The sequence below is a fragment of the Pseudophryne corroboree genome, chromosome 9 (assembly GCF_028390025.1).
Source record: "Pseudophryne corroboree isolate aPseCor3 chromosome 9, aPseCor3.hap2, whole genome shotgun sequence".
In the NCBI taxonomy this organism is placed as follows: Eukaryota; Metazoa; Chordata; class Amphibia; order Anura; family Myobatrachidae; genus Pseudophryne; species Pseudophryne corroboree.
This window is the reverse complement of record NC_086452.1, coordinates 233,346,487-233,373,857: the sequence shown is the minus strand read 5'-3', so window position 1 is coordinate 233,373,857 and position 27,371 is coordinate 233,346,487. Positions and strand designations below refer to the sequence as shown.

Below are 27,371 nucleotides of genomic sequence, written 5' to 3'. Positions count from 1 at the left end.
TTACAGCCAAGAACAGCCCTACTTTGATCAAATAAAAAAAAATAAAAAAATTAATAATTAAAGCTAAACAAAATGTGATTATAAACATAAGAAAAACACTTTTAACACACACATACTCCACGACACACAGGCCTAGGGTACTTACCTGCTCAAGAAAGCCCAAGTGAGTTTCTTCTGATACAGGCCAAAATAAATAAGGCTAATTTGCCACAAAACAAAAACTGGATATCTTCTCCAAAAATAAATACCTACAAGAGACACACAAGGAGGCTAAGAGCACATATAGACAATTACCACAAAGAGCCACAAACACAGGCCTAGAGTACTTACCTGCTCAAGAAAGCCCAAGTGAGTTTCTTCTGATACAGGCCAAAATAAATAAGGCTAATTTGCCACAAAACAAAAACTAGATATCTTCTCCAAAAATAAATACCTACAAGAGACACACAAGGAGGCTAAGAGCACAAATAACAAAACAAACAAATATAACATAAACACTAAAGTACAGGTTAACAAAAAAAAAAGAAACATTTCAATTACAAAGAGATATCCTACCAAATACTGAAACACACCTCCATTGCACCATCAAACATACTTGCCTTTAAAAATGACTAATGTAGGAATAGTCACAAACGAAACTTCGCTAAAAACACGCACTACGCTCTACATGCTATAAGCTAATAAACGCAAATCTGTATGCTTGACAGTGCAAAAATACTCACTCTGCAAAGTACAAAAGACCACCTTCTCACACCAAACACACCAACTCCTTTCATCATACACACACTCACAGCCTGCAAACCAGGCCCTTAAATAAGCAGTACAATCAGTAACACTATTAGCATAATTTACACCTGTGTGAATTAACGCTGCGCACGTAGCTATAAATACCCACACACCTGTGCGTACAGACATGTCATTACCAACATGGCTACTCGTGAGCATTTCCCAGCAGTGATGGAACGCATTACGCGGCAGCAGCTCGAATTTGCAAAAAAATGCATTGAATTCCAGAGGCGAATGCTGGAATCCGCCTCTGCGGATTCGGAAGAGGCAGGACCCAGTACTAGAGAAATTCCAGCTTCTGAGCCACAACAGTTAAGTGGGGATACCGTGGCAGACACACATACTGGGCAAACTGAGGGAGAATCATCATTAGCCACACAAGCACAACATACAGAAGCTGCTAGTGACGAGTAAGATGGTGAGGAGCAACAGGACCAAAGCTCACAGGCTACCTCAAGACGTAAAAAAAGACAGCCAGCATTCACTAAGAGGGAGTTGCGTGTTTTGGTCACGCAGGCCATGTCCAAAATACATAGAGGACCGAAAAACATGGGTGCTGCTACGAAAGATCGCATCTGGAGGGACATCACACATTCTGTGAATGAAGTCGGCTCTATCGTCAGAACATCACAGGAAGTTAGACGACGGTAAGTGCATCTTGGCAGTCCATTCTCTGTGCTAAGTAGTCTTAAAAAGGAAGTTACATGTGATGTTGTGTAGAGCAAACAAAAGCAGAACATGTGTCCTAGATATTATTACCTTAAATAATAATACTCTACCTTGCCCCTATTTTACCAAACATATGTAGTTGGGCCGACTTCAAATCCCGCCTGAAGGGCAAGAGGTCTGCGGAGTGGAATGCATCAAGGGCTACAGGTGGAGGACCAGCTGTCGCTGTGGAGTATACAGAGTTGGAGGAGATGGCGATGGACTGTGTGAGTTATGAGGAGGGCACAGGAGTGTCTCATATGGACACGGACCTGCCTGAGATCCTGACGGAACATGACTTGCCAGGTAAGTTTACACACATATTTGTCTGGTATTTAAACTGTTTAAAAAAACAAAAAATAATTCTTTATTCTACTCTTTTCCCACACATTCTTCTATTTGCTTGCCACATAACACAGCACAGGGGGGTGAGCAGTTGGAGTCACAGGAGGGTTATGTGGCTGAGGCTGAGGTGGAGGGACCTAGTGGGTCTGGCAGTGTGGGCCCACAAATCCCACCTCTCCAGGTTCCAACTGGCCCCCCCACCCAACCCTCTGCTATCCCGGAGATCCTGCTTGAAATAGCTAGGTATGGTGAGAGCCTAAATGCTTTTCAAGACGGGGTCATCCGGGAGGTAAGCCAGATAGCTGTCCGGCTCACTGAGCACCGAACCAGTGTTGAGCAAGGTGTTGCTCAACTCTGCCAAGGTCTGGCAGAGATCAGGCAGGGACAAGAACAACTTGCCTTCTAATTCCAAAACCTTGCAAATAACATCTTGCAAGGGCTCCAGGCCATCACTGTCTCCCTTGCCCACAGTGGCAGAGAGCCACCCACATCGGCTCCCTCCCCTGCCCCTGCCCAGGAAGAACAGCCCACTGGGCAGGGCCAATGAAGGTCGCTCCGCAGACCAAGCCAAGAAGAACAGCATCAGGCGGGGAGAAAAAAAAGAAAGTGATGTCTCTCCAGATGGGCAGCACCCATGTTTTTCATGTTGTCTCTATGTTTTTTTGGAGTTGGCTTGTGTGGCCAGAATGGCTAACTCCCTCTTAGTGAAATGTATTATTAATATTTTGAGGTATTGTAGCCTGTGAGCTTTTTGTCTGAAACACCAGAGCCATATTCCTCTTACTAGTGTGCTGTGTATTGTAGTGTTTGTGTGGTGGATCCTGAATCTTTCTCAGTTGCCCAAATATATTTGTCTGGCAGGGTGTTTCATATTATTTTTTTGAATTCAAATTATGATTTGGTCAGAAGCTGGAGTTTTCCTAGTACTGAGTTCTGCTATATCATTTGTGTCAGTGGCATCTGCTTGCTGCTTGGTCCATCTCTGCCTGTGATACTCACCTGTAGCCATGTTGTTTTGAGCACAAAATATATTACAACAGTAATATAAAAAAAATAATAATAAAAAAAAATGTGTACTTTATTGAAGGTAATGCATTATGTAAATCTTAGTTCCAGAGAGATTAGCTAAGCATATAGACACTTGGGTGTCAAAGTCAGAAAAATATCTCTATGCACACTGCCATATTTGCACCTCACACTGGTCCGCGCTGCGCATGCGTGCGCTCTCCCGTGAAGGCGCATACCCGCAGTTGCGTGCACCCGCTGGTGCACGGTATGCGTATTTACGGTAAAGTTTGTGTAGTCGTAGCGTGCGACTCAATCGTTACATATTTTCAGTAATAATGTATTTTGTAGATCATGGTCCCTTTGATAGATTCTGAAAGTTTGGTTAATATAGCATGTTCCTGAACAGAGAGATTCCTCTTTGTATTGTGCGAAGGGTCTAACAGGGGTCATACAGTGGTGTTTGGTACCCATCGGAAGAGTATTTAAATAGCAATATTCCGGTGTTGGTTTGGAGCGGATTAATCGCTCGTGCGAATAGTTATGGACATAAGAAGTTATGTCCATTTACTATTATTTGTTCTTACTTAGTAACAGTTGGAAACAGGTATCAGTGGGTCTCAAATGGCTCTTTGACCTTAGAGATCCCCCAAACAATAGTTTGCATGTTGGGAGGGCCTCACATCTTCACATGCATAAGGTAAGCACAGGAATAGTAATTGAAGATTAATTGTACTCCAAATCAGTATCTTTCCCGCAGACGGAGTACAATAGCCTTTAATTACGCTGAGCTTTGAGACTCAATGAGGAGGGCCAACACCTGTGTTTACGAATGGGTTAGGGTTTGTATCCAGGAGAATGATGGCTGAGATGTCATTGTCTCAACTGAAAGTGGACATCATGAATATCGAACAAAACCCAGAGACAGGGTTTTGTTTTGTATTCGCCAAACAATAGCTCTCCAGAAGACAGGAATGTGTTAGTCATCACCCTTTGTTTTGCATAACCAAGGCCACTGATACAAGACAGCCCACCTGTATGAATCAACCTATGACCTTTTGTTATAATGCGAAGCCGAATTCCTGTGTCTAATGAACAATGAGATTGTTGGGACCATTGAATTGTATTGTGTGTGGGGCATAAATAGCAGGCCGACCATATCCAACTTCACTCTCTCATCAACGGTTCTCATTGCTGATAACCGGGAGCTGGATATCGAGGCGCTTGCGATCGTTTCCCCTTGTGCGTAAGTTTTCTCCGTAATCATATTGTCTTACCTGTGAGCCATCTCTCTCTCTCTCTCCCTTCTCTTTTCTCCCGTATTTTCCATTGATTAGATTGTATTGTATTGTATTGTATTTATTGTGTAGTTATCTGGTTAGGTAGTCTCTGTTATATTGTAGTGTATCATTTGTACTGTGATTCCTTTTTGCAAGTATAATAGTCATAATACATATAATAGGCTTTGGACCCTAAACCCAGGTATCTGTGTATTCCTTATAGTGTTAAGTGTTCACAGAGCGTCGGTGACGCTAAAGCAGCTTTGTAGTTAATTAGGTTACACCAGGTTGCACTTACACTCTGTCTCTACACTAAAGTATACTGTGTATCTCATTGTTAAAGGTATAGATATAAAGGTTTAACGTTGTGAGCGTCTGCGCCGCTGGTGATCTCCTCGTGGTCCCGAGCGTCCGCTACGCCATAGCGAATCATTTCGTTCGTCGGCAGCCAATAGCGTGCATGCCTGTGATCTCTGGGCCGTGAGCGAACGCGACGCTTGAGCGTCTCGCCTACGGCTGAGCGATCGTTACGCAACTTGCGTACCCTTACGGTACTTCTTACGTAGATAGCGTACAGTGTTCTTAGACCTCATAAAGGGTTATATATATACGATAAATATTTAGCTTTATCAATTGGGGGCCGTCCAGTCCTTCACATATCTGCACTAGGTAGATCAGCAGACATTATCCCTCAGCAAAGGGCGGGAGATTGTATCCCTCGTAGTGCTGACGGGATAAGCGTCTGCTTCGCTTAGGTAAAGAGTGCTGAAGGAATCCGGGAACCGGAGGTTAGAACAAAACGATAGTCTTTTAAAACTGTTTATTTTTCTGTCTTGCGGACACACGCACACACATATATATCTGCATTTCTTTTTCATTTGTGTATTTTCGTATATCACTCTCCTGCTTGCCTTTTATAGTTGATCAAAGTGCTGAGAGAAATTTGCCGCTATTTCATAGTTTAAGAATAGATAACATAGTTAAAGTATAGACAAACACACAGTTTCTGCCTGGGAGATAAGGCGAAGTTAGTGTGATGCGCGGTAGATGATAAAGGATCATCTACATTGATAAAAGTATAAATTGTGTTACGGTGGATCTTTGCTTTGCGTACACGTGTCTCTAACAAAGACTCGCGTACGCAAAGGCCGACGCACGCAGCGTAAATTACGCAACGGAGCGTCTGGGTACGCCCACGTAACTCAAACAACAGGCGATAAGTAGCGCAACGCGGTAAATAACGCAAGGCGATAAATAGCACAAATTGATTTCAGCTTTCCAAAACTTAGTTTAAATACCTTACTTTACTGTAACACCTCTGGGGAGAGCTATCAGACTACGGGAAATGATTTTTCTGATCAGAAAACTATAAGAATGATAGTGGGTTGAAAACGGTATGAGTGTATTGAATCCCGCTTTGTGGACTTTGTGATCTGTGTGATAAAACGGTATTGAACCCCGCTTTGTGGACTTTGTGAAGCTGTGTGATCTATGAGCACGGTCTGAAGTGAAAACGTGCAACAGAGTGTGATAAAGTTTTCGTTGTATTACGCTCTGGCTGTTTTGGAGCACAGTAGGGAGACTCCAATGATCCTACCATTTATGGGCAACAAGTGTCTATAAGTGGTACGATTGGACCGCACGGTTGTATGTGTGACCAATAATGCAACGTGATATGAGGTCGTATATCCATGCGTAAATCTTGCCCTCATACGTGTTGTAGGGAGCACATGCAAGCGTGATTTGTGTAAAAGAAAAAGGAAGGGAATTTTCTCAGGAAAATCTCTAGAGATAGGGCCTGCAACGGCTACACGTGTCTGCTAGAAGGCGGAACGGAGATACCCGGAGCAGAAGAAGTTCAGTGGAAGAGCTTTAAGGATTTCCAACGAAGTTCTGTGTTTGGTGCATTTTAGGAAGTTTTTCTGTGTTAAAAAGGTCCACAATGGCAGCCAAGTGCACAACACAGAGACGGTCGGAGGTCAGGATTCAGACTCCAGAGGCTTGCAGACCCCGAGGGTCTGCTCGGTTAGTAATGTGGGGGAAATATGGTCCCCACACTGAGACCTTTTGTGATGAATGGACACGAATGACTGCGGGGGATAAGGTACCATTTCCCGGGATAGGTAGTTTTAACTCAGAGGTGTTGCATAATTTAAGGAGAAAGATATGTCTCATTAAATCAGCAAAGAGACGAATCAAGCATTATGATTGTTTACAGATATGGCAACAGGAGAGTGAAATGCAGAGAAATGTAACTTACTCACCTAACTTTCATCTTGAGAGGAGAGACATGACAATGGAGGGGATTGTGGTTGCGGAGAAAAGCACAAGGGTGAACAATAAAAACGCTCTTAGCAACTGTAGTATAGATGATAAGAATAAGTGTAATAAATGTAACAAAGATAATTGTAATACTGTTGAATGTACAACTATTAACCCATGCAAGTCGCACCCCATGTTAAACTTTCCTCAGGAACACCAACAAGAAAGTGAGCCCAGAACGATGTCGGCACCATTTCCAGAAGCCATCACACAAGACATCCAGGTGGACGCGACCCAATCGGTAAAGACTGTAAACAAACCCCCTAATGGAGGGTCAGGTGAGGTCGTGTCCACAGGTACGTATGGTATTATACATCACGCACAAACAAATGTACCTTATATCGTAAAATCAATTCAGAATGACGTTACTGGACTTAATCCTGTTAGGGTAATCGCAGTACCAAATGGGAAAACTGACATTTCAGGATTCACTCCTGTCAGGAACATCGCCATGTACTGCCCTTTTTCCCGAACAGAATTAAGAACAATTCTGTCTGAATTTCCTGATCCCAGGAAAGACTTAGTTGCTTGTCAAAGATACATTTGAGTGCTAGGAAACACTGCAGAGCCAAATAACAAAGATTGGAGGACAGTTTTGAGGGCATGTTTACCCCCCGATGTTGATTCATTGAAATTTATCGCTGATTGTAAGCTAGATGAGGAAGTGCCACTAACAAACGAGTATAACCAAGATAATGTAAAAAGAATCAATCTACAGTTGAAAGAATATTTTCCTACAGTAGTAAAGTGGAATAAAATCTTTACAATAAAACAAAAAGAAGTTGAATCCGCAGAAGAGTATTTTCACCGGGCTCTGCAGGATATGGCTAGGTACACTGGTATAGATGACATTGAAACTAATGTACACCACAGAGAGGTAGCTGTGTCCGTATTAATGAACAACTTAAAAGACACACTAAAAATTAGGGTACAAACCTCAATACCTCATTGGAGAGGTATCTCGGTTGCGGCATTAAGAGAGTCCGCTATCGAGCATGACCGAAATATCCAAAGAACCAGGGAAGCGCAGGGACAGCGGTTGATGACACTGAACATCCAAGCACTAGAGGATGCTTCAAGTCGACCAGAACCCCAGGCCCCTAGCACATGGAGAAAGCCAAGGATTTGTTACCATTGTAGAAAAGAAGGGCATTATGCCAGCAACTGTAACAACCCACATAAAGTCAGACCCCCTAGACCAAGAAATGAGCAAAATTATAACACACAACATTATAATCAGGGATCACATAGGCAGGGAAGGTGATCATTAAGACTGACGGTAAGCCTGAGGTAACGGTTAATAAATTGGGAGGTCATTCACTGAAGACACAGGAATGACCAGGTGAAACGTTGTAAATGTATTTGTGAAGAAAAGTGTTTTTCTCTCTCTCTCTATCCCCATCTCTGACGATTATCGGTAAGAATTCACACTTTGCATATCCACTTGGTCCTTGCAGAAGCCTACCAAACCCCAGCATGACCTATCCGCCACAATGTATTTCTGGCCAGATACAAACAGTGGAGTAATGCAGGTGCTGGTGGGGAGGGACTGTTCAAGGAGACCATTAGACACGTAGATATGACAGCCTGATAATGCTACCAATGTTTTCTTAATGTTGAAAAATGTTTGATAAAAATGCTTTGTTTCTCGTTTCCTATTGTTGTTTGTTGTTGAGTTATGTAATATATATATGCACATGAAGTGTTCTCTCTCTTGTTTTTTTTGACTCTCTCTTCTCACTCATGTTTTCATGGTTTAAAGATGGTATGTCACCCCTCAATTGGACCAATGGTAATGCCAGATGTTTGCTCCTTACAGAAAGATCGCCGGTTAGGAAGGAATATTGCATCACCAGAATGTTCGTTTGGAAGACTGAGAGACAGCACCTTTGAGAGGACAGCAGAACAAGAAGAACAACAAGACGAGAGAACTTATTATCGTAACAAGTTCTCTCCCCCTCAAACTGATTTCTTATACCCCCTTTACAAATTTCTTCTTTTCTCCTCCTGTAAGATGGACTTGCCCCAAGAGACTGTGATATGGATTTTCCTGTCGACCCTGATGTTGACCAGAGCAGTCTGTTTCGGTGAAAGTACCAGTGAGGTCGAGAAAGGATCCAGAAAGGTTCTAATGACTGAGACGGAGGTGTAAATTTCCAATAGCAACCCAATCACCAGGCAAAGGCGAGTACCGGACACGATCTAACAACCTTGTTATTTGTAAACATTTTGAAGGATTGTTAGTTTAAGAAGAAAGACCGTATCTGTAGGCTCTGTAACAATAATGCCAATCCAGTTTTAATAACCATGTGGACCGGCATCCATTGAGTGACTATCACTCCTTAGTGGGTAGCGTGTTAAATAAAACAGATTGTTGGGGATGCTCTCAAGTACCTCAAGGTCATAGCAAATCAGGGCTAGTACCATTTCCTTTAACGTTAGGGGAGGTACTTGAGCTAAAGGGTGGGAGACCGGTGGACAGAAGGTTTAACATCTCCAGCCCTCCTAGTTTGAAGCTCCACCAATACCATGTGGATAGGTCCTTATTGTGTTTCAACATCTCCAATCCCAGAAGGCCGGGAAATTGGGAAGTGTCATGGAGTAACCACACCATGACCTTTTCACATAGAGCAGATAGAATGCCTACAGATACAGAGCTTGTACGCCACATAGCCAGTAGAGGAAAGTCTTTCCGGTATAGGTACACCTTAGGAAATAGGATTACTAGAGTTGGAGAAGTATCACCAGGATACTGTGCACATATCGTACAACCTGATACGTGCATTAAGCAGATGGAAGAATTAGGGCTAGGAGATTTCACCTGGAAGGTGTGTAATATGGTCATGTCCTTCTCCGTCCCATATGTTCTCCCCGATGATGCATATTTCATATGCGGGAGAAAGGCGTACAAGTGGCTTGCCCCAAACTCTGAAGGATTGTGTTATATTGGAAAAGTATTGCCTGAAGTAATGACGGTAACACATGACAAAATGAAAGACATACACCGTGGTGCCCAAGCTCCTTATACTCACACTCATTATGAGCACCTTGTTAAAAGACAGCTGACAGAAAGGTTAGAGCATCCGGCCTCTGATCTGATCCATGAATCCACCGGGATTCAGGTTCTGGTGGCGTTAGATTTCACTCGCACCGCTCGAGGAGTGATGAATTATAGATACATTTCCGCACTCGCCAATTTGTTAGATAATATCACTGAAATGTATGATGACACGTTTAGATACACTGGAAGAGAACTTCAAGCTTATAAAACAGAACTGGTACAGCATAGAATGGTTCTTAATTACCTCACAGCAGTGACAGGCGGATATTGTGTTACATTGGCAACACAGTACGGCGTGAAGTGTTGCACGTATATCACAAATAGCACCGAGGATCCGGTAGAGGTCATAGACCAAAAGATGGATGATATTCTCCAATTAAAGTGGGAATTTCGCCGAAAACACAATCTCACTCTTGCTGCTGTAGGTAATGAGCTGACTGGTTGGGTGTCATGGTTGAACCCGCGAAATTGGTTCTCCGGTTTGGGAGACTGGGCTCAAGGAGTCATAATGGATGTTGGGAAGTTTCTATTATGTATCTTGGGTGTCGTTATATCGATTGGGTTGATATTTAGATGCGGGCAGGCTTTAATGAGGTGCAAACAAAGTACAAGAGTGATGAGTTTGAGGAGTGAGGAAACTGTAATTAACCTGGATTTGATTTACGACCCAACGATAGAAACAATGATGTGATGAAAATGCGATTATACGGTCCGTTTCTTTCACCTGTTTTTCTGCTTTTCTCCAAGATAAAAAGACCCCCTTGGACGAGGAAGTTGACGAGACGCTATACAGACAACGGATGGACCAAAGAAGGAGTTTTGACCACTTGAGATACGGACATTTGATGAACTTTGCCATGGATCCCCAGTTTCCCTAGAATTCTTAAACTTACGCTAGCCCAACATTTTTTGTAAATCTGATGGCATTGACAAAGCTTATTGCTCACGCCTAATGAGCAAAACAGCGCAAAGAAGACGACTTTCAACTGATACCGAACAAAACTTCAACCGACAGATGTACATTAACCTGACATAGAATACCACTGCATTTTCCATAAGTGTTCTTTATCTTCATCTCTACAACCCTCAGGTAATGACACACATAGTCGATAGGGAATACAAGCAAAGATATCAGCAACCACATACCTCCCCTATTCATGTATCATCAACTAAAATGTGCTTCCCCATTTTGTTACAACTGAAAGCCGAAATGAGCTCGGTAGAGTTTGACAGCCCATCCACAGACCCTTAATACGGGATAAGAAGGAATTCAAATGTATACTTCGCAATACCTCGAAGCTTGATTTACAACACGTACGGCACGATGATACATGACCCCCCAAACATGGACTCATACACACATGCTTCTGTTGTCTCACTAGGTCATACCCTCTTCACACCTTCTCCTCTCTCCTCCCTTACCCAACCATAGAAATGAATTAACCCCTGACATATATTTTTCTCCTTTTGAAATGTTTTAGAAGGTGGCAGTTATTATTGACTGCCAAAGGGTAGACTGTCAAAGTCAGAAAAATATCTCTATGCACACTGCCATATTTGCACCTCACACTGGTCCGCGCTGCGCATGCGTGCGCTCTCCCGTGAAGGCGCATACCCGCAGTTGCGTGCACCCGCTGGTGCACGGTATGCGTATTTACGGTAAAGTTTGTGTAGTCGTAGCGTGCGACTCAATCGTTACATATTTTCAGTAATAATGTATTTTGTAGATCATGGTCCCTTTGATAGATTCTGAAAGTTTGGTTAATATAGCATGTTCCTGAACAGAGAGATTCCTCTTTGTATTGTGCGAAGGGTCTAACAGGGGTCATACAGTGGTGTTTGGTACCCATCGGAAGAGTATTTAAATAGCAATATTCCGGTGTTGGTTTGGAGCGGATTAATCGCTCGTGCGAATAGTTATGGACATAAGAAGTTATGTCCATTTACTATTATTTGTTCTTACTTAGTAACAGTTGGAAACAGGTATCAGTGGGTCTCAAATGGCTCTTTGACCTTAGAGATCCCCCAAACAATAGTTTGCATGTTGGGAGGGCCTCACATCTTCACATGCATAAGGTAAGCACAGGAATAGTAATTGAAGATTAATTGTACTCCAAATCAGTATCTTTCCCGCAGACGGAGTACAATAGCCTTTAATTACGCTGAGCTTTGAGACTCAATGAGGAGGGCCAACACCTGTGTTTACGAATGGGTTAGGGTTTGTATCCAGGAGAATGATGGCTGAGATGTCATTGTCTCAACTGAAAGTGGACATCATGAATATCGAACAAAACCCAGAGACAGGGTTTTGTTTTGTATTCGCCAAACAATAGCTCTCCAGAAGACAGGAATGTGTTAGTCATCACCCTTTGTTTTGCATAACCAAGGCCACTGATACAAGACAGCCCACCTGTATGAATCAACCTATGACCTTTTGTTATAATGCGAAGCCGAATTCCTGTGTCTAATGAACAATGAGATTGTTGGGACCATTGAATTGTATTGTGTGTGGGGCATAAATAGCAGGCCGACCATATCCAACTTCACTCTCTCATCAACGGTTCTCATTGCTGATAACCGGGAGCTGGATATCGAGGCGCTTGCGATCGTTTCCCCTTGTGCGTAAGTTTTCTCCGTAATCATATTGTCTTACCTGTGAGCCATCTCTCTCTCTCTCTCCCTTCTCTTTTCTCCCGTATTTTCCATTGATTAGATTGTATTGTATTGTATTGTATTGTATTTATTGTGTAGTTATCTGGTTAGGTAGTCTCTGTTATATTGTAGTGTATCATTTGTACTGTGATTCCTTTTTGCAAGTATAATAGTCATAATACATATAATATTTAGCTTTATCATGGGGAACAAGGGAACAATCTGCTTAATTTAATTTAAATTGCATCTTTAAAAATGCTACAGGTATGCCTTGCACCACACTTTAATGTCCATATTACTTCAACTGACACAACTCTGTATTTGTTTTACTATGGGCAACAGGACATCATTTTAAACATTTACAGATATTAAAACCAAAGATAAAAGTATCATTTATGAACGAAATTAAGTGTATGCTGCATTATGTTGGTCTTGATATTTAGAATATACAAACGGCACATTTTATTTAGTTTAGATGTTGTGGATTTATTCTTTAAATTTGGTAAATTTTACTTGATGGCATTTGGTAGTATTACACACATTAAAACATGCCGTTTACAAAAATGTTTATGCACAAACTTGAACACAAATAAAAACCTTATTTGGCAGTGTGACAGATTTATATGTGATTAGAATAAACATGTAATGTGTGTACACTCAATTGCTGTTTGCTGGACTTCATCTGAGCAGTATTTAACAAGTAATTGGCCAACAGATGAATGTGCTCTCCAATTACAGATGAATGTGCTCTCCAATTAACTGCTAATTAGTGCATACACACTTGTAAAACTACTTCACAAATGCAGAGTAACTGCAGACCTACTCGGCTGCTTCGTGAAGATTGCAAGGAATTGCTATGTTAGCTTTAACAGCGACAATGCATTTATGCGAAAAACACGCCTATTGCTAGTTGCATACTCCCACACTATACGCCCACTTTCACGCCCATGTCGGACCATTGCGAAGTCTCGCCTCTGCCACACCTTCGCCACTCCCCGTTTTCGTTTCTGGGTATCGAGAAGTTTTCTTTTTAGTATTTCTGCACAAGTGTCATATCGTTCAGCTCGCGCATGCGTATTTTCGCTTTTGCGCATGCGCAGGTAGTTGGTTTCTTGCCGTTTGCGATGCGATGAGTCTCTGCGATCAACTCAGAATGAGGGCCATAGTACAAAAAAAAAAACAACAACAACACAACCCACAGTAGATCCCCAGCCCAGGGAATGCGCAGATTCCCCTGTCCATTAGGGACCAATTATCATAGTTATCGTAGGACACCGGTGCAGGCCTAAATTCCGAAACATAAGTTGTAAGTTAGAATCAATATTGCATGCTAACAAGGCGCGTATAGATCAATGAAAGCTGTACACAGATATCTATGGCAGCGCAACATAAATTTGAGCTAATTTCAGAGCTAAAGCAATGGCATGGGAACGGGAATGGCTGACCGCGGGTGCAGGGGATAACACAGAGAAAAAGAGACAGTGTACCCAATGCAGATCAAAAGTCACACACCCATTCTAATCCCCCGCAGCATATCTAGACGCTCCGGGTTCCAGAGAGCGGGGACTCAAGCCATCGACCCCACAGGTCCTGATATTTTTTCTCCGCTTTTCTAGCTAGGTATACATATTTCTTGTGAGAGGCCGTATCATTTACAAGGGAGATCCAGGATCGCAGTGTGGGTGCATCCTTGGCTAGCCAAAGCCTGGCGATACACACCTTGGCCAGGCCACACATATTAATTACATATCGTTTGGCACGGGGGTCCAGGGCATCCTCCTCCACAGCAGATAACACACATGTCGTCGGGGAGCACACAGACGAGGGGATACCCGTTGACACCAGGGCGTCAGTAACACCCGACCAGAATACGGCTATCTTGGGACTCTGCCAGAGAATGTGCCAAAAGTCTGCATCCAGAGTACCGCACTTAGGACATCCAGAGGAGTGGGTACCCCCTACATGTCGCAAGCGCACCGGCGTCATATATACTCTGTGTATTATAAACAGTTGAATTTGCTGATATCTAGTGGTGGTAGTGGATAATCGTGGGGAACACAGAGCACCCTCCCAGATCTCATCAGAGATGGCACCAAAGTCAGATTCCCACTTGTTCCTGAGAATGGACAACGGGTCAGAGTAGTGAGAGCGAAGCATGCTTGCATAAATGTTGGACACCAGATGTCCGCTTCCCAGGGACCGCAGGAGAGACTTGACCGGGGAGTCGGTAATCATTGGAGGTGATTCGGGAAATTGTGCGTTAAGCGCATGTCTCAGCTGCAGGTAGCGGTAGAAGTGAGAAGAGGGTATATTGTAATCCTGTTGAAGCTGCAGGAAGGACCTCAGTATACCATCGTTATATAAGTGGCCCAGGGACGTCACACCCCACCTCCCCCACACCGCCCCAGTCCGCAGCGAGGCAAACTCTGGGAAGCCGAGGGCATTGTCCAGAAGAGTATCCGGGTCAATACCCTGGCCCAATAGGATAACATGTACCTGTTTCCATATGAGGACAGCCTGTCTTATTATAGGGATCTTGGACAAGTTAGGGTTCCCACAAAGAAGCATCTGTAATGGAGAGCCGGCAGGGTATATCTGGAAAAGCAATTGGGACAGCAAAGTGAGAGCATCCGGGGCATTCACCCACTCCCATATATGTGCCAACTGCGTGGCATAGTAGTAAAATCGAAATATAGGGAGAGCTAAGCCTCCCAACACTTTCGACCTAGACAGAACGTCTAGTCTCAGCCTCGCTCTCCTGCTGGCCCATATTAAAGAAGAAAGCAAACTGTCAATCTGTCGAAATGTCTTCAGGTTAATATATATAGGGGATTGCTGGAGAACATAAAAGAGTTTTGGCAAGTATACCATCTTTATCAAATTGACCCTGCCAGTAACAGTCAGGGGCAGAGACCCCCAAACCCTAACCTTCGTTGTGGAGATACCCCATCAGCGGCCTGACATTAAGGGAAACATAGGTACAAGGGTTATTCGATACCCATACCCCCAGGTATTTGAAGGAGTCTTCCCATTTAAGGGGGGTTTGAATCACCGGGGCCTCAGAAACCGGGCCTCTAAGTGGAGTGATGGTGGATTTATCCCAGTTAATTTTGAGCCCGGAGAAACGTCCATAGTCAGTTATCAAGTCAAGGAGTTTAGGTAAGGAGGAAACAGAATCGTCCACAAAGAGCAACAGGTCATCAGCGTATAACGCTATCCTGTCTTTCCTTGCGCCAACCCTAATACCCACAATATCCTGAGTTGCCCTAATCAAACATGCCAGTGGCTCAATAGCGATAGCAAACAGAGTCGGGGACAGAGGGCAGCCCTGCCTCGTTCACCTGGATAGGGGGAAGGAGTCCGAAACAAACCCGTTCACCGAGACTCTGGCCATGGGCTGAAAATATAACAATTTAACATAATTGATAAAGTTGGGGCCCACACCAAACCTACTCATAGCCTCCCAGAGGAAGGCCCACTCCACCGAATCAAAGGCCTTTGCGGCATCTAAGGAGGCTATAACGGCAGAGCAGTCCTCCTCCCGAGAAGCCTGAAAATGAGTAAACAGGCGCCTCAAATTCACAGCAGTGGACTTGCCAGGCATGAAGCCCGTTTGGTCAGGGTGAATAATTTGGGAGACGACCCGGCCAAGTCTGGAAGCCAGAACCTTGGCCAGGATTTTAATATCCGTGGGCAACAGGGAAATAGGACGGTAGGATTCAACCTTCCTGGGGTCTTTATCCGGCTTGGGAATCACTATACTCAAAGCCTCCGCCATAGACGGGGGAAGCGCACTTTGGGGAAGAATTTCGCTGAACAACTCAAGCAACTGAGGGGCAAAGAATTTTATATATTTCTTATACAGTTCTGACGGGATGCCATCAAGGCCAGGGGCCTTACCATCGGGGGAGGCAGAGATCGCAGTCTCAATCTCCTCCACCGACAAAGGAGCATCTAGAAGGGCCCTGGCCTCACTGGAGATGGAAGGCAAGTGGACCCCATCCAAGTAGTCACATAGCTCTAGTGGGGAACAGGTCAACTGAGAACTATATAATGCCTGATAATAAGAGACAAATTCCGCCACGATCTGGTGGGTGCGGTCCAGCACCGACCCAGCTGAATCCAAAATCTCCACTACAGTACGAGAGGAACGGTCACCCCTTGCAAGATTGGCCAAATAAGAACCTGGTCTATCCCCCGTAGCATACTGGACATGCGAGGAGAAGAGAAGTCTGTGCTGGGTTTTCCCCCACAGATAGTCGTTCTATTCACCCTGCGCATGAAGCCACACCAATTTAGAAGCATCCAAGCCATCTCGCACATACGTCACTTCTGAAGCGGCCACCTGAGCCTCCAATTCAGACTCGTGTTTTCTAAAGGAGGATTTAAGACTCCCTACCCGTTTGATCAATGTACCTCTAAAGAAAGCCTTGAAAGTGTCCCACAGCAGAGACACATCCGTGGTGTCATCATGCATAACAAAAAATTCTGACCAGCTAGCCTCCAAATCGGATCCCTCACCCACATGCGTCAGCCAAAAGGGATTAAATTTCCACACTGCTTGGCCTCGCTGACAGTTTAAGTCGATATGTAACGATATAGGGGAGTGATCCGAGATACCCCTAGTCTCATACTTGTGAGTCTGCACTTTGGGCAAAAGTTCCTGGGACAGAAGAGCCAAATCTATCCTAGAGAAGGAAGAGTGAGAGCGTGAAAAACATGCGTTTTGCCTCAAATCAGGATTTTTCAATCTCCAGGGGTCTATCAGACCCAACTCTGACACAGTGTCTGCAAACGGGGAGTGCCCGGGCCGCGGGTTGGAGGACGCCCCGGACAACCTATCCAGCTCGTGATTTAAAACGTTGTTAAAGTCCCCCATACAGATAACTGGTATATCAGGGGAAGCGGGCATAAAGACAGACGCCTTTTTAAGGACATCGTGCGAATATGGAGGGGGTACATACACAGCCAGCAATAACAAGGGGACGGAGTTAATTCTGCACTTGAGAAATACATATCTACCCCATTGATCCGTTTGCACAGAATCAAGCACAAAGGGAACAGATTTCCTAATTAGAATCGACACTCCCCGGGACGCTGCAGTATGCATAGAATGGTAAGCCCATCCCACCCAAGGTTTTTTAAGGGACATAATCTTAGTACCCAGTAGGTGGGTTTCCATCAAGCAAATTATATCCGACGCATAAGATTTAATCTGTCTAAGGATCAAGGAGCGCTTAATCTTGTCATTGATCCCCCGCACATTCCACGACAGAAACTTAACCGACGCCATAACAGGGCATTGTAGTGATTTTGCATAGCACCCGCGGCCAGCCACCGCCAGTGAATACCAAAGAGGATACGCCTGCAGTCAGCTGCAACATAAACATAGCGGAAATAAGCACATTGCACAGCAAAAAATGAAAACACCTCAATGTTAACAATCTAAAATAACCCCCATCCCCACCCCGTATACCACCTAAAACTAGCAGCATACCTGATTCCCTAACAACAGAACACCCTAAGTACTAACAATCCCAACTAAGGCAGAGAGCCCGGTAACATACTCCGCCAATACCAATTAAGGTCAAATTCCTATATCCACTAAGGGAGCCAAGAATTTAAAGACCATAAGACAGGAGAATCTCCCAGCTAAACTCAAAACAAAACCAATCCCCCCCTAGACCAATACCCCCACCCCAACTGAGTAACCGTTTACCCCTTTAAAGACTATATGGCAGGGCAAACACCGAGCTCTTAAGGCCCAAAATCAGCGTAAAGGCAACATCTACCAATCACCCGTCTCCACAGAGCTACCCCCTCCCAATAAAGGCCCGTAAGGGCCGCAGATAGCCCCTCCGTAAATCACATAGCAGCACATCACAAACAGTAGTATATTGACTTAGCTGAGAAATCAGAGACAGGAGTGCAATCAGCAGCCATCGCTCCCCTATTTGAAAAGCGTCCATCTAGCCAAACTGACATCTTGCATGGAATCATAAGGAACATAACCACAAACAACTATACATCCCTCCCAAGACAATATAACAATAACATATCAAGCATAAACGAAGCAGTATACTTGCAAGTAGGGAAATCAAATACATAAGTTCAATCAGCAGCTAGCGCTCGCCGTGCCGGAAAGCGTCGGTCCAGCCACATTGATGCTTCACGAGGGGTCGTGAAGAATTTTGTTTCCCCATCCGAGACCACCCGCAGTTTAGACGGAAAGAGCATGGCATAGGGGATATTCAATTCTCGCAGCAGGGACAAACTAAGCTCTATCCTTCTGGACATCGACAGCAAAATCCGGAACGACTGAAACTGGGGAACCTTTCCACGTAAGGGGACCCTTGGTGCGGGCCAGTCTCAGAATCACGTCTCTATCCCGGTAATGGAGGAGTTTGGCAATAAACGTACGGGGAGGTGCCCCTGGAGGTAATGGGCGCATCGGGACCCTATGGGCGCGTTCCACTGCGAAGTGTGAAGTGAACTCCTCTGCTCCAAATACATCCAACAGCCAACGTTCAAGAAATTTTTCAGGGGAGGCACCCTCTTCTTTCTCCGGGAGTCCGACGAAACGGACATTGTTCCGCCGCAACCTCCCCTCCATATCCGTCATCTTTCTATGTACATCCATCATCTGAGACTCCAGAGCAGAAGTGCGTCTACCGAGAGGCGTAACCGTGTCTTCCAGCGTGGAGGTGCGCATCTCAACCTCACCGACCCTCTCTCGCACCCGTTGAAGGTCCTGGTGTATAATGGATAAATCCGACTGGACCTGACCGATCCTGTTGGCCAAGCGGGCTTCACTGGCCGTGACCGCATCCAGCACCTTTTGCAGAGCAGCATCGGTGGCATCCGCAGATGAGGAGCCAGCTGGCGGAGAAGGCGGCGCAGAGGTCGGCTGCATCTCCCCACTCTGTTGGGACCGAGTCGGCGGATTTCTGACATACTTCTCCAACTTCGACGCGGCAGACTGATGCGGTTTGACCATTATAACCGAGCGGGCGGCAGGAGGCAAGAAGTATATTAAATAGTATATCAAGAACTGTCCAGGGACGGCCAATAATGACTGAATGTAGTATATCAGAATTATCCAGTCGCTGCTTGCGGGTAAGTACAGTATACCAAAACTGATCAGTGACCGTGTAGAATATCAGGAACCTCTGTTAGCACAGAAGAAATAATTGCAGCAGGATAAAGAAATCTTTCCTCCCCTCCCAGCATATGAGGGACAATAAGTTGAAATGGAGTGTGTGCTAGGAAGCTGAGGTTGACCAGCGTATCACAGGATCTGCAGGGGTTAATAGCACTGCTCCTTATCCTAATGGAGCAGAGTTCAGCAAGGCAGCAGTAGTATGATGAGGGCACAGGCACTTATAGAATCCAGCCATGCCGTGCACCTCCTCCCCAGTGGCATAGCACAGTGCAGGAGCCGGAGGTACGGGCTGGGGCCGCCGGAGCGAGCAGGGAGAGCGGCGGCGGGTCACGTGTTGATGCAGCGGCTGGGGGAGCGCTCGCCGGCCGGAGCACGAGAGGAGAGGTGCCCGCCACAGCGTCCCCAGCAACAACAGAGGGGAAGCCGCGGACCTGGTGAGCAGCGCTCAGGACGGGAGCCGGATGCAGGTCTCGGTGCGGGCAGCAGGATGGCGGCGTCCCACGTGCAGTAGCAGGCCCGGGGTCCCCGCACACTATATTCACTCCACTGCAGCGGATAGCTTGCTGACGGGTCTCAGAGCGGCCCAGGGGCACCCCCACATTATAATGCTGGTATTGGGGCGGACTGCAGGCCCACGGGGGGACACAGGATGTTGGGCAGGATATAATAGCTGGAGAGACACACAGTCTGTGTGCTACTCCATGTCCGTCGAAGCCACGCCCCAACGTCCCCCTTTTTACATAGTACAGCTGACAGCGTCCCCTTTTTTACACAGTACGGCAGGCAGAGCCCCTTTTTACACATTACGGCAGACAGTGTCCCCCTTTTTACATATTATGGCAGGCAGAGCCCCTTTTTACACAGTACGGCAGACAGTGTCCCCTTTTACACATTACGGCTGGCAGAGACCCATTTTACACAGTACGGCAGATAACGTCCCCTTTTTACACATTACGGCTGACAGGGTCCCCCTTTTTACACAGTACGGCAGACAGTGTCCCCTTTTTACACATTACGGCAGACAGCTTCGCCATTTTACACATTACGGCAGACAGCGTCCCCTTTTTTACACAGTATAGCAGGCAGAGACCCTTTTTACACAGTACAGCAGACAACGTCCCCTTTTGCACATAACAGCAGACAGCATCCCCCTTTTTACACAGCAGGGCAGACAGTGCCCCCTTTTTACACAGTACGGCAGACAGCGTGCCCCATTTTACACAGTACAGCAGACAGCATCCCCTTTTATACAGTATGGCAGACAGCGTCCCCCTTTTTATACAATACGGCAGACAGCATCCCCTTTTTACACAGTATGGCAGACAGCGTCCCCCTTTTTACACATTACAGCAGACAGTGTCCCCTTTTTACACAGTGCGGCAGACAGCGTCCCCTTTTTACACATTACGGACCCTTTTTTACACAGTACGGCAGGCAGAGACCCTTTTTTACACAGTATGTCTGACAGGGTCCCCCTTTTTACACAGTACGGCAGACAGCGTCTCCCTTTTTACACAGTACGGCAGACAGGATCTCCCTTTTTTACCAGTACAGCAGACAGCATCCCCCTTTTTACACATTACATAAGTGTCTGCTTTTTACACATTACGGCAGACTACTTCGCCATTTTACACATTACGGCAGACTACTTCGCCATTTTACACATTACGGCAGACAACGTCCCCTTTTTTTACACAGTATAGCAGGCAGAGACCCTTTTTACACAGTACGGCTGACAACGTCCCTTTTTACACATAACGGCAGACAGCGTCCCCTTTTTTACACAGTATAGCAGGCAGAGACCCTTTTTACACAGTACGGCAGACAGCGTCCCGTTTTTTACACAGTATAGCAGGCAGAGACCCATTTTACACAGTACGGCAGACAACGTCCCTTTTTACACATAACGGCAGAGAGCGTCCCCTTTTTTACACAGTACGGCAGACAGTGCCCCCTTTTTACATAGTACGGCAGACAGCGTGCCCCTTTTTACACAGTACGGCAGACAGCGTCCCCTTTTTACACAGTACGACAGACAGCGTCCCCCTTTTTACACAGTACAGCAGGCAGCGTCCCCTTTTTTACACAGTACGGCAGGCAGAGCCCCTTTTTTACACAGTACGGCAGGCAGAGCCCCTTTTTACACATTACGGCAGACAGCGTCCCCCTTTTTACACATTACGGCAGGCAGAGCCCCTTTTTACACAGTACGGCAGACAGTGTCCCCTTTTTACACATTACGGCTGGCAGAGACCCATTTTACACATTACGGCAGATAACGTCCCATTTTTACACATTACGGCTGACAGGGTCCCCCTTTTTACACAGTACGGCAGACAGTGTCCCCTTTTTACACATTACGGCAGACAGCTTCGCCATTTTACACATTACGACAGACAGCGTCCCCTTTTTTACACAGTATAGCAGGCAGAGACCCTTTTTTACACAGTACGGCAGACAACGTCCCTTTTTACACATAACGGCAGACAGCGTCCCCTTTTTTACACAGTACGGCAGACAGTGCCCCCTTTTTACACAGTACGGCAGACAGCGTCCCCCTTTTTATACAGTACGGCAGACAGCATCCCCTTTTTACACAGTATGGCAGACAGCATCCCCCTTTTTACACATTACAGCAGACAGTGTCCCCTTTTTACACAGTGCGGCAGACAGCGTCCCCTTTTTACAAATTACGGACCCTTTTTTACACAGTACAGCAGGCAGAGACCCTTTTTACACAGTACGGCAGACAGCATCCCCTTTTTTACACAGTACGGCAGACAGCGGGAATTGAGGGACGCGTTAAACAACTGCAGCGGCGGCGGCATGGAGGCGGTGAGAGGGGATGGCCATTACAGCCCGCGGATCACTCTAAACTCCAGCGGCTGTGGCAGCGGGGGGGATCGGGCAGTGTTGCCTGCGGCTTACTGTAACATCCATGGCCGGGGGAGAGGACATGCAGATTGTGGTGGCTGTAGCAGCGTGGGGGTCCCGTGGCTCACTAACCTCCAATCAGATGGAAGGAGCTGGTCAGTCAACACTGTAAGCGGCGCATCTGTTTTTGGGGTGGGGGGATGCTCAGCATAACCTCCGTTGAAGGGGGTGATGTCTGGGCTCTGGCGGCAGAAGGGGTGAGATCGGGCATTGCTGCCCGCGGCTACCACAGCACTACATTGCGTTGCAGAACTAGGGGTGTTGCCAGCGGTACTGGGCCTTCAGTACATGTGCGCTGTGTGCCAAGCACCGCTGGCACACACCTAGTTACGGCCCTTGTCGGAGGTGTAGCATGGCTTTGCCACAAACAGGTCTGTCCCATGGGAATTGCACCCTGGGTGGATGAACCAGTCTCACCAGGGCCTAATTAAGGGTTCCAGCCATCCTACACTTACACAGAAGTGGCTTTTGTGGATTTTTTTTTCACTCACATACAAATCTATAATTATGTGTCAAAATTTACCACAGATTCAATTATTGTTTGCTGAACAAATTGTGATTTTTTTTTCAATTATAGACACATAGACTAATGACAATAATATGAAGTAAACATTAAATATGCCTGCCCCCCCCTCCCAAAAAAAACAAAACAACACACACTTTCCTTCTTTCCCTTGCTGTAGCTGTGCTTATTTACAGAACTTAGGCCCTCATTCCGAGTTGTTCGCTCGCAAGCTGCTTTTAGCAGCTTTGCACACGCTAAGCCACCGCCTACTGGGAGTGAATCTTAGCTTATCAAAATTGCGAACGAAAGATTAGCAAAATTGCGAATAGACACTTCTTAGCAGTTTCTGAGTAGCTCCACACTTACTCGGCATCTGCGATCAGTTCAGTGCTTGTTGTTCCTGGTTTGACGTCACAAACACACCCAGCGTTCGCCAAGCACTCCTCCATTTCTCCGGCCACTCCCGCGTTTTTCCCGGAAACGGTAGCGTTTTTTCGCACACTCCCATAAAACGGCCAGTTTCCGTCCAGAAACACCCACTTCCTGTCAATCACATTACGATCACCAGAAGAATAAAAAACCTTGTAATGCCGTGAGTAAAATACCTAACTGCATAGCAAATTTACTTGGCGCAATCGCACTGCGGACATTGCACATGCGTATTAGCGACTAATCGCTCCGTTGTGAGAAGAAAATAACGAGCGAACAACTCGGAATGAGGGCCTTAGTTATGCTGGGAGTGGCACTAGTGCATGCAACTTCTGACAGCCAGGTCAGACAGCATGCTGCTGCTCAAGTCAGTGCTGGCCTGGCTGCAATTGACACTGATGATGAATAATAGTCCTAGGAAGAGCAGCACTGATCCTCTACCTCCTGTGGCGCAGCACAGCACAGGACAGGATACGGGCGGACGTGCAGTGAGATAGTGAGGGGGAACTTGGGAAGCCAAGGGTGGGGAACAAGCTGCTGTGCAGACAGTGCAGTGCCAGCGCAAACCACGACCAATAGTATTAGCATTGAGGGTCTCAATAAGCAGCACCACCAGGAGAGTGGAGACGGAGTGTGAGTTGGTTGAATGACCGGGCAACGGAGCTGCCGCTGACCGGCATTGTGGGAGGTGGCAGGGAATCGGATCACAATCAGTCAGTGTTGGTGTGCATAACGCCATGACGTCCGCACCCGCTGCGCCCCCCAGGAGTCTGCTCTCCAGGCTCAGCCTATTGGTTGATCAGGCCCTGAATCTCGCACAACCCTGTTACTGTCCTATATGCAATCAATACTTTACATTCTGGATTCTTGAAAAGTTATTCTTTAGGAATGTGGTTATCAATTTACTTTTTTGTTCACTCCATGCAGTGAAAGTTGTTTTTTTTTGCCACTTTTATTTCAGAAATCTCCCGTGAATACTTTAGTTTTAGCACAGATGCACGTATTTAACATGGCGTAATTCCCAGATGTACTCATGTCCGGATTAACGAGAGGCCGACAGGGACAGTCATCCCGGGGCCTCCACAGTGTCCGTAATGAGATGGACTCATCAGCGGCTCAGCACCACTATGTATAGTGGTTGCCGCAGAGGTTCAGTGCAGGTGTGGCGAGTGTTTATGAGTAGACCTAGGGGCATGGCTTCATAGAAAAGGGGCGTGGTCAGTTTTGCTCCCTGTAGTTTTGCCCCCTGTAGAGTTGTGCACCCTGCAGAGCTGTGCCCACAGTAGCTGCTGTGCCCTCTGCAGCTGTTGTGCCCCCTGCAGCTGTGCCCCTGCAGCTGTTGTGCCCCCATTAGTTGTGGCCCCAGTAGCTGTGCCCCCATTAGTGTGCCCACCAGTAGCTGTGCCCCTAGTAAAAAAATAAAAAATACTTACCAGCCCCATTCCTGCTTCCCGACCACTGCTGCACTCCGTCTCCGCCACCGGCGCCGCTCCTCTGATCTATGGGAGAGACATCATGATGTCGCTCCCATAGCGCCGCACAGAAAGGTCCTCTCCGCGAAGGGAAACTAGACGCTACCTCTCTGCGCGTCTAGTTTCCCTTCGCGGAGAGAACCTTTTCCTAACCACTGTCGCCACCATCCCAGTTAGTAGCTGCTCTTGTCATGGCTGCGGCGCCCCGGGCAAAAGTCCTGCTTGCCTGTGGCAAGAGCCGCTACTGCATCAATAGATGATGCAGACAGCACTACTCTCCTGGTACTCACACACACTGTGTCTGTTGGACAGCATTACTCTTGTCCTCAGGTCCCAGTGGCTTCCTTTTCCAGTACATCACATGTGATGTCATGCTGTCAACACTGCTGAAGTGAAGATGAGCCATGAAGAGGAGCAAGCTCTGTGCATCTTGAAGACAAGATGAGATGGGGCTGGAGGAACAAGAGAGGTGGGGAAGATGCTGGAGGGATACAGGGCATGAGTATTATATGAATAAATGTGGCACAACTGTGGTCATTATGTGTAAGCGGCATTACTATTGTGGGCATTATGTATAAGGGGCACTACTATTGTGGGCATTATGTATAAGGGGCACTACTAATGTGGGTACCATATATATAAGCAGCAGTGCTACTGTGGGTATTTTCTGTTTAAGCTAAACTTCTGTGGAAATTATGTGTATAAGCGGTACTACGTGGTCATTATATGTAAGGGGCACTACAACTGTGGGCATTATGAGTAAGGGGGACTACTACTGTGGGAATTGTGTATAAGGGGCACTACAACTGTGGGCATTGTATATAAGGGGCACTACTGTGTGGCATAACATGTATAAAGGGTACTTTTGTGGATCGCAATGTGAATACTGAATACAATGTGAATGCTGAGTGACGTAACCTGAACAAGTGGCATTACTATGTGGTGTAATATGAATCAAGGGCACCACATGTGGTGTAATGTGAATAGGATTGTGCTACTGTGTGGTGTCATTTGAATTGGGGGTACTGTTGTGTGACCATGCTGCTTCTTTGTGAGATCAATGTTCATTTATAAAGTATGGGAAGTAGGGCACTAATTTATTATTTGCAGGGGGTGCCAAAAACAAAGCCTGGCGCTGCTTAATGTGAGAGGGGGGGGGGGGGGTAGGTGATGCGATAAATGAGTTCCACCACATCTCCAGGACCACTTTAAGCCTTGCACACACAGCTCTCTCTCTCGCCTCTTTCTCTCTCTCTCTCTCTCTCTCTCTCTCTCTCTCTCTCTCTCTCCTCTTTCTCTCTCTCTCTCTCTCTCTCTCTCTCAGGGACCCCTATTGTTCAGGGCCCCCCACAGACTGTAATCTGGCCCTGGATGTACTGATGTGCCAGACGCAAGGATACTTGCCATGATTTTATGCGAATGTTGGGAAGTGCGTTCCACAGAGGCACTGCATAGCGGTTGCTTTCAGGGAAGAGTAGGTGTGCCAGCTGCAACCTAGTACTTCAGAAGTGATAGTCACTCCGCCAGCAGGTGCAGACATACAAGGCCATGTCCTGATTTTGAAAACATCAATTTTGAGAGCTGCGGCTATGATTTACAGCATTAGAACAAGCTATTTTGCTGAGGTATGAACAAAAACTCTTTAATCTTCCAGGTACCTGCAAAATTACACAACTTCAACATGGAAAATATGCAGAAATTGGAGAAAGAAAAGAATTGGAGTTAGGTGACTCTTTGCGGTATGAATGTGAGGACGGATATAAATCACCAAATGATAATATTGTTGACAGTGCACAATGTACCATTAAAGGATGGGATGTCAAGCCTGAATGCAAAGGTAATGTATGTCTGATTTTTTTTTTTATCATCTTCTTAAAACAAATATAATAAAATATTAAATCTGAGCATTATTTATAGAAGTGTGTTTTAATTATATAAAATCTGTAAATAATAACATGCTCTACGGTATGTCCACAGTGCAAAACTTGCAGATTTCTTTTCTTTCCAGATAACTATACAGTATACAATAGACAATGAGATCTCCTGTTTAGACTTCAGAATTCAGTTTTATCAAATACTCATGTGCTTGTCACATTTGAGACTGGTTTAAGTTGTATATTATTTTTAGAATTTTTTATTAGGTTTTAATGAATTTATACAGTATATAATGATGTACACAGTGGTGCAAGTAACAATATTTTCTTAGTGGTACTGAGTGCCGAAAATGGGCATGGTCATGTGTTCTGGGGGCGTGGCCACATGCTGCTAGTGGGAGTGGCTACATGACTGCTGGAGGTGAGGCTAAACATATATAGTAATGCCTCCAGTATAATAGAAATATATAGTGATACCTCCAGTATAATTGAAATCTCCTATATATTTGCCTTATGACTCTGTGCCTGGCGCTCTAACGCTGGGTGGAGTCACAGTGGTGGGCGGAGTTAGTAGCTCCTGCACTGTCCTAGCACACCACTAGCAGAACGGAGCAGCAGCCACAGAATCCGCCCCCCATCCCCACACAGGAGCCACCACTGCACGGACACCCCACACTGCCAGGTAACTTTGGCATCTACAAACCACTGTCACCCATACCACACACCCCAAACCCCCCTCCACCAGCTCCCACATGCAGTCACTGACGCCCCCTGCCCCACCCCGATGCCTGTATACCTCACAGCACACACTGCCCAGCCTAACCCTACTGCATCGA

General features: G+C 45.9%; 1 protein-coding gene across 4 annotated transcripts in view; it reads left to right on the top strand.

The window, feature by feature from the left end:
• LOC134957932 (complement factor H-like) overlaps positions 1–27,371 on the top strand; it is a 1,300,757-nt gene that overhangs the window by 582,861 nt on the left and 690,525 nt on the right. For all 4 annotated transcript variants that reach the window (XM_063940180.1, XM_063940181.1, XM_063940178.1 and 1 more), the window contains exon 10: positions 26,316–26,498. In XM_063940180.1, the coding sequence (XP_063796250.1) occupies positions 26,316–26,498 (183 nt within the window). The remainder of the gene's footprint in view (positions 1–26,315; positions 26,499–27,371) is intronic.